This window comes from Austrofundulus limnaeus, unplaced genomic scaffold (assembly GCF_001266775.1).
Source record: "Austrofundulus limnaeus strain Quisiro unplaced genomic scaffold, Austrofundulus_limnaeus-1.0 Scaffold119, whole genome shotgun sequence".
Classification (NCBI taxonomy): Eukaryota; Metazoa; Chordata; class Actinopteri; order Cyprinodontiformes; family Rivulidae; genus Austrofundulus; species Austrofundulus limnaeus.
Genome location: NW_013952521.1, coordinates 463,277 through 477,199, shown reverse-complemented (window position 1 = coordinate 477,199; position 13,923 = coordinate 463,277). Strand labels below are relative to the sequence as shown.

The 13,923-nt window shown below is 41.4% G+C and overlaps 1 protein-coding gene across 2 annotated transcripts in view; it reads left to right on the top strand.

The window, feature by feature from the left end:
- The window catches only part of skap1 (src kinase associated phosphoprotein 1), a 37,930-nt gene that overhangs the window by 20,623 nt on the left and 3,384 nt on the right, over positions 1-13,923 (top strand). For both annotated transcript variants that reach the window (XM_014014754.1, XM_014014755.1), the window contains exons 9-12: positions 148-211; positions 1,445-1,633; positions 5,767-5,817; positions 5,916-6,025. In XM_014014754.1, the coding sequence (XP_013870208.1) occupies positions 148-211; positions 1,445-1,633; positions 5,767-5,817; positions 5,916-6,025 (414 nt within the window). The remainder of the gene's footprint in view (positions 1-147; positions 212-1,444; positions 1,634-5,766; positions 5,818-5,915; positions 6,026-13,923) is intronic.

Below are 13,923 nucleotides of genomic sequence, written 5' to 3'. Positions count from 1 at the left end.
TATATATATACTTTAATGCTGTTCAAAAAGGTGAAATTCTCACCTGTATTTCTTTATTACAATAATATTTAGAGATCTGGACAATTCAGAGGTGATAATAAGATTCTTAGGTGTGAAATAGTGACATTATTTCTCCTCTCCCTGCAGTTCACAGCCAGCAGCCCTCAGGAGGCCCGAGAATGGGTGGACCAAATTAATTTTGTTCTCAGAGGTAAGCCATCGTCTCTTTCCTTTTTTTTTTTAATTTATTTTTTATGTTTTTCTGCAGCTGTATCATGTGATCGCTTCAGAAAAAAACCTGCTATATGGTTTTCAGACAGTGCAATAATAAAAATAATATAAATATTCATTTAACCTTTATTTCACCAGGCAAAACATTAAAAACAGTTTCTTATTTACAACGTTGGCCTGAAATATAACTGACATTAGATTGATTTGTGGTAACTTCTAATAGAAGAACCTTAAAAAGGTGAAAAGTGGGCGGGAGCTTTTTATCTTAATGGACTACACGCCCGAATTGGAGAGTCCTGAAGCTCCTCGTTCGGCGTGTCGCCCCCCCATGTGAGCTGCACCATCATGTTGCTCCTCCAGCTCCTCCCCGCTCAACCCTCCCACCAGATTCCAGCTTACAGGAAATTGATTGGTAGATGTTCTGGTTTATCCTCCAGTGACATTGATTTCTGCTCGGCTGCTGCTGGACGGCAGAGGACCTGATACTCTGTGTTGCAGTGGCCAGTTGCTTGCAATCAGACAGCTCCTCCATCTGAGCCAGCGTTCGTGTCTCGTCTTCTCTAAAACGGGCTCAGGGCCGGGCCACCGCTTTGCGGGAAGAAACGGACACTCTGCAGTTTGTCTCACGTTCTCCAAACACAGCTTTTGCTCCAAATTTTAACTCGCTGCCGTGCATATGGATGATTATTTATGATACCTGAAAGCAGAGATGATTTTCCTCGATGTCCTGTGTTTTAATTCTCTAAAGCCATTTTGCTTTTGAGTTATGCAGCTATAGAGTCTGCAACTTACAAGAAAAAGACTAATATTTGAATTAAACTGCACCATTTGATGAAGTTCAGGAAAACCTTTTTTTATAGTTTTCAGTTCAACAATTAAACAAGACAAGCTTATTAAAAAGTCTCTAGCATTGTTTTACTTTTTAGATTAGGTTTACAGCTTGTCATATATTTGGAAATAATGTATTTTTATGTATTTAAAATAAAAAATACAAATAATGATAGCTTATTTCTATCATTTGTAAACTATATTCAATGGAAATTGCTATTTTTGGCTTAAATTCAGTATTTTATACTTATTTTTTCCTTTTGTTCAGCCAACACCCTGCAGGCTTTTTGATCACTTCACCCTTTAATGCACATCTGCGTCTTTTGTCCCACGCTGAGCTGCAGCTTCACCCTAACCTATCACACGCTGCAACCTTTTCTCATAGATCTCAGCTCCAATGTCATCCCCGTTGACGACGACGAGGATGAGGAGGAGACCTATGATGACATTGAGGGGCTGGCCAACTCTACCCCACCAAGGCTGCCCAAGGCCTCCCACATAAGCAGAGGAGGTGGAGGACAGGAGATGATGGAGGCTGATGAAGACGGTGACGATATCTACGAGGAGCTGCCGGGTAAGAGGATGTTGTGGTGGAAACAACACCCAGACTGATCTCTCACTGTAAATTAAAGAGCCTTTCATGTCAGAGTTTTGGACTAAAATCATCTTGTGCTGAAAAACAACAGCGATACAGCCATTATGGGAGAAACGTAATTATATTATCTGTTGTACTAGGGCTGGGCGTTATGACCTCAAATTCATATCACGGTATAAATTGAATCCCTTCTCGGTAACGGTATATATCACGGTAGAAAATTATCATAAAAAGCAAAGATAATGTAATTTTTAGAGTATTTATTTAGCAGAAAACTGTAATCATAATCAAACCCAGCATTTTTGCTGTAGTACAAATGAACATAACAGAAGTACAAAAGAATGTTTTATATATATTACATTACTGATATGAATGCCGATTTATCGTGCATCCCTAGGAAATTTTCAGGATTTATTCTCTCTATACGTGTTTTAAAACACTATATTTCTTCGTTTATTTTCAGAATATTTCTAACTCCTCATGCTCAGTTGTCTCTGCACTCGCAGCCATGTTGACACAGGTGCGATGACATAACTGACGACAGGACGGTAGAGGGTCAATTTCTACCGTAGGCCAACTTCATAYCGTTTCTACCGTCTGTCACRTWTACCGCTCAGCCCTATRTTGTACCTGCTGAAGATGTTTTCAACAACCGCGCCATCTTTTAGCTCAGTTGCTGTAAAATTCACTGAGTTATGTTTTAGTCATTTCTGTGTTAGCTGCGGCAGCCATCTTGATTTGGACTGACTCTAAAATTGGATCAGTTGCAGATATACACCTGATCCTTTCAGTGGTTCATGAGATTTTGGTAAAGACAAACGAAAACAGAAAAAACATTATTACTCTGCCTTCACCATTGGCKGGGGCCTGAAACCTGCTCCCTCCGGTCCGCCTCTTTGTCTCTGAGCAGTTCTCGTTGCTGAAATCACCGCGAGCTTGGAAATGCTCTGTCATAGAACGTCCAATTAGCTAATGTTGCCTGGCAACAAATAGCTCACGGTTCAATCCACTAAGATGAGTTTTGGCTAAAATTGCCTAGCAACAGCTGAAAGGAAGTAAAAACTACATCTCTCATGACCTAAAATAGTTCCTTGTGCCTTTTCGTCACACATTTAATTGAAAGTGTGCGACTTCTTTCTGAAGTTGGGGTGGGGGAGTACACTCCTGTGTGGAGGGGCGGCTACAAGATCCCAGGAAGGACAAAAGAGGCGATCCGATCTTCTCAGGGCCGTCGTCCATCACCGTTTCTATTAAATAAGATACATCAAGATTCTGTTTCACTCACTGAGTACATTACCTTTGCCAAAATCACCGGTGAAAGGGAGATCAGTCTTCAAACTGTCACGCTCGTCGTTCAGAGCCATCTGGGAAGAGGTACAGACCCCGACCACAGATGGCGTATCGAATGACGAGCTCTTTCCTTCACTTTCTCACCCCGTCGCTTATCAATCATCCCGCACCTCTCTGTGCTCACCAACAGCTTTTACACACTGATTATAGGCTGTTAAATTATTCAGATTTCCACTAATCACAACTGAAGGAGGAGAGGGAGAAGCTGCTGGGATTTGTCTGTTTGGAATAAATATCGCCCGCTCCCTAAAATGGTGCGATGATGTTTTAGCCTGTGTCAAAACTTCATCCGTAGGACAGAAATATCAAAAATATCCCAATTTTTCCCCTTGAAGAACATGTAGGAATATTAATATTTAGGGAAATTGCATCCCTTATGGCAGCATCAGTTTTTAGTTGATGAGACCCATCAGTTTTTTTGGAGCATCATGGCTCAGTTGCAGGCAGATTGCAGTGCGATGGTGGCATTGGCTCTAGTGCTGATGACTGATTTTATTGACTGGAAAATTGAATCACTTTGATATAGAAACCATCGGCCCATAGCAGTGGCCCCTCCATGGTGCAATGCTCCTCTTCACAGCAGCTGAGGAGAACCGAACAAATGTTTAGACCCTTTGCAAACAAAATTAAAACCCCTTTTTTTGTGGCGCAACGAGCAGCTTTTGTTCAGGGAGGTTGTGACTTTCAAACACAGACATGAGCAGAAATACTCCTGTGGACACAGTTTGTGTGTGGGTGTGGGTGTGTGTGTGTGTGTGTCCTTCCTGGAAGGCGAGGCGCAGGTTGTACTGGAAGGTGGATAGTGTTGCTGCGTCGCGGCATCGCTGTCGGCCTGCTTCTGTTCAGGATGGATGTGGGAGTCGGAGGCAGGCGTATCGGACCACCGTCTGCCACGCCTCTCGGTCAATGACTCGTCCGCCTCTGCTCCGCTAAAAAAAAACAAAAAAACTTATTTAGCTGTATTCAGGTGGATGTGCACAAATCAGTCCATGTTGTGAAGTTTTGTCTATTTAAGAGTAAATATTTTCATGTGAAAGCTTCCTTTTATTACTCTCTCTTAATTATTTCAGCAAACTGTCATCATGTCTGCATGATCATCATGGTTTTAATTGTTTGTAAAAGAACAGCTTGGTGAAACTAAAAAAGCATCATATTTTCACCCTGTGTTCCATCATTTGACAATATTTATTTCAGTTTTGTTTCTATGTTACCAGTAAATAGCTCTTGATTTATCTGTAAATAAAAATAATGAAATATTTTGTAGGAAGTAATAGATCTATGTCTGATAAACATTTAGAGCCAACCCAATTCAAGATGGCCACCACAGCCAACAGACATGGTTGCAACTCAGTCAAATTTACAGATATTGAGCTGAAATCTGGTGTGGTAGTAGCTGACACTGGTCCTCAACTCTTCTTCTGAGCAGTGGAAGATGGCTTTAAATTGTGCCATTAACTACTTGTAGGCAGCTCTATTAGTGAAATATCTCATAAACCACTAGATAGATTTTCATGAAACACCCCAGGAAGTAATCCTTTGATGTRATCGTAGCAAATGCTAATGAATTAACTTAAATAGTAGAGATCGACCGATACAGATTTTTTAAGGCTGATACGGATTATTTTGGTCAGTCCAACCTCTATATGTGCTGCTGAGGTTTTTTTTAGTCCAATTTTTAAAGTGCCTGTGACATGTATATTCATGAAATACAAAAAGTCAAAGAAAACATTTTTATATTTAAGAAACTTGGTATAATACACTATTTTATTCATTATGTCCCATAATTGACATATTTTCTTTTGAACTTTGCTCAGACAAAGTGAAACAGGAAGTGACATCAAAGGGGAACTCTTCAAGAAATAAAACTCTCTGGTCTTTGTTCATTAAACAATATTGTTTGAAATCTGACTCTTCCTCATCTCTCTATTATATTAATTAAAATAATCTAAAGAAACATCAGATTCTTCTTTACAGTCTTTGTTGTTGGCCTTTGTAGCAATTCTCTGTTCACGTTCAGACATTCCCCTTTGACATCACTTCCTGTTACTTCACATGTGAATATTTCAACAACTGTTCATCTCAGCAGCATGAAATCTTTTTTACAATATGCTGTCAATGTTTCCTTCCAAAAAATGCATTCATATTTATTACAAAAATTTGATGTCACAGGCACTTGAAAGCCGATATCGCTTTTTCTTCCTCCATATTCATGATAAAAGTGACACAATGATAACAAATGTTACACAAGTCTAATTTTGAATAAAAAATAAACATTTATTAACAAAACATATTAAAAACGGAGAGCAAACAGTGTAGAAGTATAACAATARAAACAATCTTAAGRTTATTTGTTTTTCTTGTATTGGCAAATGCATGCACGCATTGGCTAATGCAGATACAAGTAAAAACAACAGAAATATCAGCCCAAAATATCGGTCGACCTATATTAAATAGTTTAAAGATATTGGGGTGAAATTAGGTGTGGTAGTAGCTGAGAGTCATTCACAACACRTACTGAGATATTCATTCCTTCAAGAAAAGTTAAAACTTTTTTGGTGCCATCTTCAGAGAAATATACTCTTGTGTTGACATCAAAATGAACAATGAAATCATTAATTGTAGTTGTTTGAACATTTGCAGTTTCGACCATTAAAATCATTTTAGAACAATTTGAAACTTACTGAGCACTATTAATTCAGAGGACAAAGTTTTAATGTTTGGGTTCTGCTAAATCTCTTATGTTTTTATTATTATTTGTTCAGAAGAGGAGAATCCAGAAGCAGCAGATGACAGCGTGGAGGACAATAAATCAGGTTGGAAACTCTGGTCAGGCAGAATAAGCTTTGTGTGAAATGTGAGAGCAGCCCTTCGCCWCTGTGGGTTTGATTTGAATCTGTGTATTTCCTTTCAGCTGGGTCAACAGAATATGCTAACTTCTACCAGAGTTTATGGGACTGCCAGGCTGACGAGCCAGATGAGCTGGGCTTTAAGAGAGGAGATCTCATCTACATCATCAGCAAGGTCAGCATCACCGTCAGCAAAATGTAAAAGTTATTTAATCCTCTCCTTGATTTCTGGACCAAGTTTGGCTTCAGTTTGGAGAAAGTTACTTTCTCTGTCTAATGGAAGCCGCACCCAGGACTTGTTGATATGATTCCAGGAGCAGATGTGTGAAACGTTTTAATTATTTAAGGGTTAAACAACATCAGCTCTAGTAATCACCCTGCGCTCGTTTACTCTCAGAACACGCTGATATCCCCAACATCTAAATTCCTCCGTTAGCGAGCGCTCGCCTCTCTCCGCAGCAGAGGAGCACCAACAGCTGCATTGTCTGTTCACGGGCCGCCAGGGTGAAGCACCATTCGGATGCTGCGTAATGGAGCTGTTGTTCATTATGGAGCCTCTATCACAGGGGTTAATTGAGCAGGCAGCCATGCGAAGCTCTTCCTTTCTGTTTGATGTAAACTGCAGGTGAAAGCCATCCTGCATCTCAGCTCTTTTCTCTCAATCTGTTTCCTCGTGTTTTATAGCCATCTTGTCGTTACATGCGGAGCATCTACCAGTGAAAAGACATCCTACTGGAAATCAATGGCTTGTAATTCGGGCGCCCGTGCTCTGCTGCGTTGTGGGACTTGTTCCCAGATTGTTGCTGTTGGTCGATTTCAAATTGAATCATCATGTTCTGTGTTTAGCCCAAATTATCTGAGGAGGAGCGGCAGGAAGAAGGAAGGAGCTTATTTTCTCATAATTACGAGTTAAAGATTTGGAGGTTTGGCTACAGCTCTTTTAGGGATGCCGCTACTATTTTAATTTTTATTTGTCGAAACTTTTTTAATTTTAACAATCAATTTTTGCATGTAACACAAAATAAAATGTAGACTTGTAAATGAAGTTACAAAATATTGGTTTAAATTGAAAAAAATTCAACATGACAAAGAAATACAATGAAGATTTTACGTATTTAAAACTTTAAAAGTTTGAATATTTAACATGTAGGTGGGACTAAGTGATATGGCTGAAAACCTTCAATGCTATAAGCATTTCATATTGGTTGATATCGATAATTATTGATTAGTTTTAGACAACACTGGTCTGAGTTTTGTCAAACTTAAAATATCTGAAATATTGCCAAACCTTTACTCTTTTTTTATCAACAATTTCCTCTCGAGCTGTAGCACATTTTCTCTTCTCACTCCACATCATTCTTTTTTATTTTTAGGCAGTTATGAGGCACGGTGGTGAAACATAAAACTGGCACTGCACGTGTTACTCCACAGGTTTTTTTTGCTAGCTTACTTCGTTTAGTGTCAGTTTTTAGCTGTTGCGGTGTCGTATTGACACCCTATTCAGTTTTTAGATGTTTCATTTCAATGTAACMGCATTATAAATCAATAATTAATTTCAAATTAACCCTACAATGGTGGACTGGTCCAGCAAGCTAGCGCTATATCGCTTGAATGTGGCAAAAAGGAGAAAGAAACCCTGGTTTACACATTTCAAAATAAAGCACAAGCAATTATTTTTTTAGATGGCATTTGTCATCTATTAACAGCTTGAGGCTTTTTTGGAGGTAAACCTTAGCTTTCCTGGTGTTGTTTAGCCGGGACGTCCTAGCTTATTTTATCAGAAAGTTGTCAACCTTTAGCAGTTAATAACATGTTTTCTGTTGGTATTGAACACGTATCTATTAATATATTGTTATTGAATTATTGCCCAGCCTTAGTTGTAGGAATATTATTTTAAAAGCTGCAGCAAACCAATGGGAAATCCTTTTTATCAGTAATTCAGTCACATGGCTTTACCTATTAGAAAGAGGAGAGAAACACCCATATTTTAGACCCCTCCAACACTTTTTTAAAACTTGTTCCTTCTTGGTGCTTTTGCATCTACAGACTGCTTTAGCTGCCTTGACTGTTAGGACCAATGGTTTCCTTGGCTGTGTCTGAATTCATGGGCTGGATCCTCATCACTGTGCATTTTTATTTATTTTTATTTAATTTTTATTTAACCAGGCAAGTCCCGTTGAGATTGCAGATCTCTTTTTCAAGGGAGGCCTGGGCCTGAAGGCAAACTATTGTACATGTATTTAGGGGTGGGGGAAACCGGAGCACCCGGGGAAAACCCACACAAACACGAGGAGAACATGCAAACTCCGCACAGGACCTTCTTGTTGTGAGGCAACGGTTTTAACCGCTGAGCCGTTGTGCTGCCATTTGTTGGCCGCATACGTCACTGCCACGTGCCGAGTGCTGTCCCAATCTGAAGGCTCCTCTTCATGTGGCCCACAAAATCTTTAAAATCAAGGATACATCAGAGTATCCTTCCTGGCCGAGGATATCCCAGGATTCAATGCGCCGACAGCAAACTAAACAGAGAAACAAACTGCATAGTTTGGAAATTCATCACGGATCGAAGAATTTGTTTTTAAATGTAAGTTTAGCAACTGAGYTGATGAAATTCATGCTGCAATAAGATGTTAAATAAAATGCAAGTAGTGATACTGGTGCTAAATTCARACTATTAATGTTTTTTTTCTTTACACGTAATTAATTGTGAAGTTATTCTTCCAGTRAAAAGAYGTGTAAATACGCATCCAAACACAAACATAYTTCAAGCTAAGGCTAGACTGTCTTATTTCACARCAGTTTCATGCAGCCTACCTGGACTGGGAARGACGTGGCCCACATGGTCCAGGTGGGCTACGTACTCATGAGGATGCGGCCCGTGAATTGAGACACAGACCTTTTTTTTCTCAAAGCCCCACTTTCTTACATGCAAGCCCAGCTGAGCACCCCCACCCCCCCATCCTACCCCCACCTCTCCCAGCCTTCTTTATATTTATCAAAGTAATAAAATAGACAAACTTTTATTTAAAAAGGAAAAAATAAGAAGAGTTATGCTGAGGTTTAATTATTGAAATGGACTTGTTTTGATGATTTTTTAATATATAAACAATAAATTGATATTTTCACAACATCTGAGGAAACAAGGGTATTACCCCCCAAAAATAAATAAATAAATAAATAAACAATTTAATTAATAAAAATAAAAAAAATCTCATAACTACGTAGCAAAGTATTACTAAGGTGGATAATAAAAACCTTTATTCAGTTCAACCTTTTAAAATTTTAAAAATTGTCTTTGTCTTTCGGCTGCTCCCTTCACGGGAGTCGGCCCAGCAACTCATCTGCCTTCATGTCCACTTTCTACCTGCACCCAGCTGGTTAACAGAACCTGAGACCAGACTGAATCAGAAGGGTCTCAGATCTGCATGTTTGATTTGGCTCGAGTTTTACGCACCAGAAGTTCGTAGAAAGTGCCCTTTCCAAATGTCTGGTTTGTTTAAGGAATGAAAAGATAAAGTCATAAAAATGATGTGTTGACTAAAAAYGACCTGAGGGGATTTCTTCTCATTTGGAGAAAAGCCAAACCAGATCCACAGAACGATGGTGGAGTTTTTGGTTGATTGCTTTTCTATAACGTAGGCGTTAAGTGGACGAGCCAGTAGTGTGATTTGGCTGAATAAAAGACTGCATGTCACCACAACGCAGAGAGCAACAATAGATAAAATGTTCCCTCTAGACGAACATATGATCTTTCAACACATTCAAATCCTTTCCCATCTAATATCCTTACATCATCCACTTTTACGTTGACAGATTTTCCTAATCTACGGCGTTAAATGAGCTGAATAATCACGGCAACCCTAAGCAATTTCTCAACTTTTAATCTCAAAAAGTTTTAATGATTTCCAGCACTTTTAGTGGATTAAAACACGGTTTTACGTTCAAATAGATAAACATCGTCCCTGTTTTCCATAGCAACATATAAAACACAGGTGAGTGATGCTCGTCACAGAAGATGGACTTTTAAACGAGGTTTTCTTGGCAGCGCATGATTAATGAGAAGCCAGCCGTCCCCATCTGCGTGTGCAGGTTGATAGGAGGAGAATGTCAAAACAGCCACCTTCATTTTTCACATAAGGATGACAAAAGCGCCGTACTTGGAGGTAACAAAGGGGGAGCTGACTCTGCGCTACAGAACAGCCTCAGCCCCGCTCGCTAGATTATATTTCACTCTTTAGATCAGTTTACTGCCTCGACAAAGATCCCTAAAAGCAAACTCTGTCCGTGTTGGAAGCATTAGTTTGTGATAGAGATTATCTTTGTTTTGGCAGCTCTGAGATAAGGCCATAACTGGGTGACGGAGCACGAGCGCAGCCTGATTATCTTCCAGCGAACGTTAAACGAGGGTCAGGTTGTAAATTACTTGGATGGGATCTCCGGACGGCCTCCGAGCGTTTGGTTCTCTGCGGCAACGCGACTCAACCCGTGTCCCATTCTGCGTCCTAATGGCGTCTTATTGCCCTCGTGAATGGCATTATTTGGATTATAGCCTGTTTATTTTAATGAGCCCTTGGGGAGGAGTTCCCTGTGTCGACACGCAGACCTCGCCACTGTTCGGTTTTTACGCTTGTGGGGGATTCCTCGAGATCCCTGACCTCGATGAATGAAATACGGGCCCTGGGCTAGGACTCAACGCCGTCGCTTAACTGGGGACCCAGACACACGAAATGGCCGTAATAAAACCAGGGCCCATAAATTCTCTTGGAGGGTGGGAGGCCTGGTTTTCTGTGCTGTTATGTCAACACTGACCATAATTACACAGTAATAAGGACACGCTCTAAGTGCTAAATCAATGGTGCTAACAAACTGTTATTTTTAAAGCTAGCATGTGATTGAGTGYTGAAGTGCAGAATGAGATAGCCGCAGGCGTGGTGTCATATGGCTGTGAACTGAGGAGAACATGCCGATTGCATAAAAGGCCCTCATCCATCATTATTGATCCCTCACTTACTGTAAAGTGGGAGCATTTTTACTGTATTTGTGTTTTTTTTCCCTCTCCTCCGTTGCGTGTTGATGTGTACGGGCTCATATTTGTGCATCACTGACAAAGTAAATAAATTAGGAACCTCACAACTCATATGAATCCCATTAGTTCAAGAGAATTAATCTCGCCGCCGGTTTCAGCGATGTCTAACATGCCTTCTGCAGAGCTCGATGGCGGTGATACATGAAGTAGAAACACACCTTAAAATCCATCTTATGTTTTTTTCCCCACCACTAGCGCTGCATTTTCTCAGAGCTTGCATTTTGCGGCTAAGATCAGCTAACCTGCATCCTAGCCGTGACATTTATAAGAGGATTTACAGTGTATCAGATTCGTTTACGGCAGCAGCAGTGGAAACTGTTGTTCTGCTTCTCTCTCCGACGTGCGTAAATCTCAGGCACTCCGTCGGACCTGTCCCGTGCCAAACCAGAAGGTTGTCCCACATTCTTGCCCTCTAATTTATGTTTCCTGAATCAAAAGACGTGAGCTCTACAGGTCAGCCGCCGCATTCCTGTATTCCCACAGGCACTCATGGGGAACGGCAGGATGGAGTGGCAAGAGATTTATGGCACAAACCCATYCAGGGTCCTTAAAACTCTGGCAGGCGTTTGCTGCTACTCCCATCACCCCCTCCTCCCCMTCTCAGCCTCCCTCCCATGACCAACCAGAATCTGGAGAGACGGATTCGGACCAGCCAATCCAGTGTGGYTCCCAAAGCAGAACGTCACTTTGCATTTGGCCAAAGTTGCAGCTTGATGGAGACAATGAGAACTTGGACACCACTGACACCTTGTGGTGGTTTTAGGYAGTGAAAGCTTAGGACTTAAAGTCATAAAAGAATCAAGTTCTTAGAGGAAGAGTTAAAATAGGAAGGTAATAATATTTTGTGATTTTAGGACTTTTTGCCTGAAACAAACCTTATTATTTTAAAAGTTTAGTTTCTGCTTCGCTAGTTGTTGTGGCCTGCTGTCCACAGGTCACGACTACTGAGATCAGCAGAAGAAAAGGAAAAGTGGGCAAACAATCAGATGGGAAAAGTCAAGCAAGAGAGACAAAGAGGACTGAGTAAGGGGGGGTTGTGCTATTCTTTTGTGTGTGAACCCTGTCACACAGCAATTTAAAGACYCCAAGCTGCTATTGTGGCCATAGACACCAAGACACTATAGACAGGCAAGACATCCTATTTACCACCCAAAGTAGCAGGGGGTGAGTCTGGGGTTTGGGGTCATGCAGGAGGCAGCGGTCATCCCCCGGTCAACTACAGTAGGTCATTATTCAGCCCAAGCCAATAGCCCAGAACCGCGTCCGAGCAACCCACCCCCCAATCCATTCTGCTTAATTATTATAAATGAGGGGCGGCATAAACAGCCATCATTACAGACACTCAGTGGCATACACAAATCCACTTTAAATTGCTATTAAGTTAAGAAGCTATCTGTAATCCCAGGCGTGCATTAGAAAGGAGCAAGTAGGTTTTCTTTTTATTAAATCTCATCGTCCCTGAGATATTTTCAAACGTTCTCCTGCTCTGTCATGTTTCCAATTTGAGGCCAATTCTCTGATTTAATTAAAAGCCCACTTGGAAAAATGGACACTAAGTAGCCATTCCAATCGCTGGTTATACGGGATTATTATCCCTTTTTTTTTAAAGAAGATTTTTCCCGATGCAAAGTCCTCATAATCCGCCCAAATTATTACACCTTTTCCCGCAGTTTTCCTTGACGTCTTCAAGTGTGGGGGATTTGAAAACAGATTTACAGATTTGTGCTACACCGGTTGTATGATGGAAGAACTGCAGTGCATCTGATGAGTCTGTTCAARGGATGTAAAAAAAAGAAAAGAAAAGCGAAACACAGGAAATAAAAACGGGGAGGACGCGAGCAGAAAGGCTGCTACGGGAGGAAGAGGGGAAGAGATGGAGGGGGATGGAAATGTGGAAGGAGGGAGAGATTGTAACAACCAGGAGGTGGGTTCAGCGGCAGGGCAATGAGAGACTTCCTGCGCTCCATCACGCCCAAGGCCTGCCTCAGTCAGCTGGTGGCCGAGAAGAGATGCCTCATGTGTCAGGCTTATTAGCACTCCCCCTAGTTTGTATGCATTTGGGATTGTGTGTGTGTGTGTGTGTGAGAGTGTGTGTGTTTGTTTCAACACGGGCGAAGGTGAGAGGAACAGAGGAAAGGAAGTATCTGTGCAGGATTTATTTTCGTAAAAAAAAAAACGGTGCATTTCTGGAGACGATGGGGATTTTTAAAGGAATGTTTTGTTTCTGTGCTAAATGACGGCGTGACACGACACCTGCCTCACCCGTCGCCCCTCGCCTCACCCGAGCAGCCCCGGCTCACCTTCTCCCCGCTGCAGGCTCGGGCGGCTGTCAGTCCGTCCTGCGGTCGGCGGCGTGAGCGATGGGCCTATCAGAACGCCGCCATTAGCCAGCCCCCCTGAGTGGTAAATAAACGATCGCGCCGGTACACTGCAGGTGTTGTCATGGCAACACGCGCCCAGAGCCAGCCCCGCCCACCCCTCATTCTGAGGCGCTCTCAGCGGAGGAGTCACCGGGAGGTCAGCGAGTCAACGCACGGCAGCCGCCACGACRTGGCGCTGTTAGATTCCCCCCGACACACACACACACACACACACACACACACACACACACACACACACACACACACACACGGTTTGCATATCCCCGTGGGGACCACGCATTGACTTCCATTCATTTTTTATAAATTTTATATCCTAACTAGGGTTGGGCAATATCGGCAAAAAAATTAATCACGATTAATTGTGGTGTTTAAGCCGATAACGAGTAATTTGACGATTAATCCCCTGGAATCCCTGGACACCCTTATGTCCGAGTCACATGTCCAGTTTAGTGGGAAAGATTTGCTCTTCGTAAGAATCTGTTCCAAATTGTGTCAAAATTACAGACTTCAGGCTATACATCAAATTTTAAATTGTGTTGATAGATAAATAAATTACAGAACTTTTTTTAATGTTCATCATATACTGTATATATATATATATATATA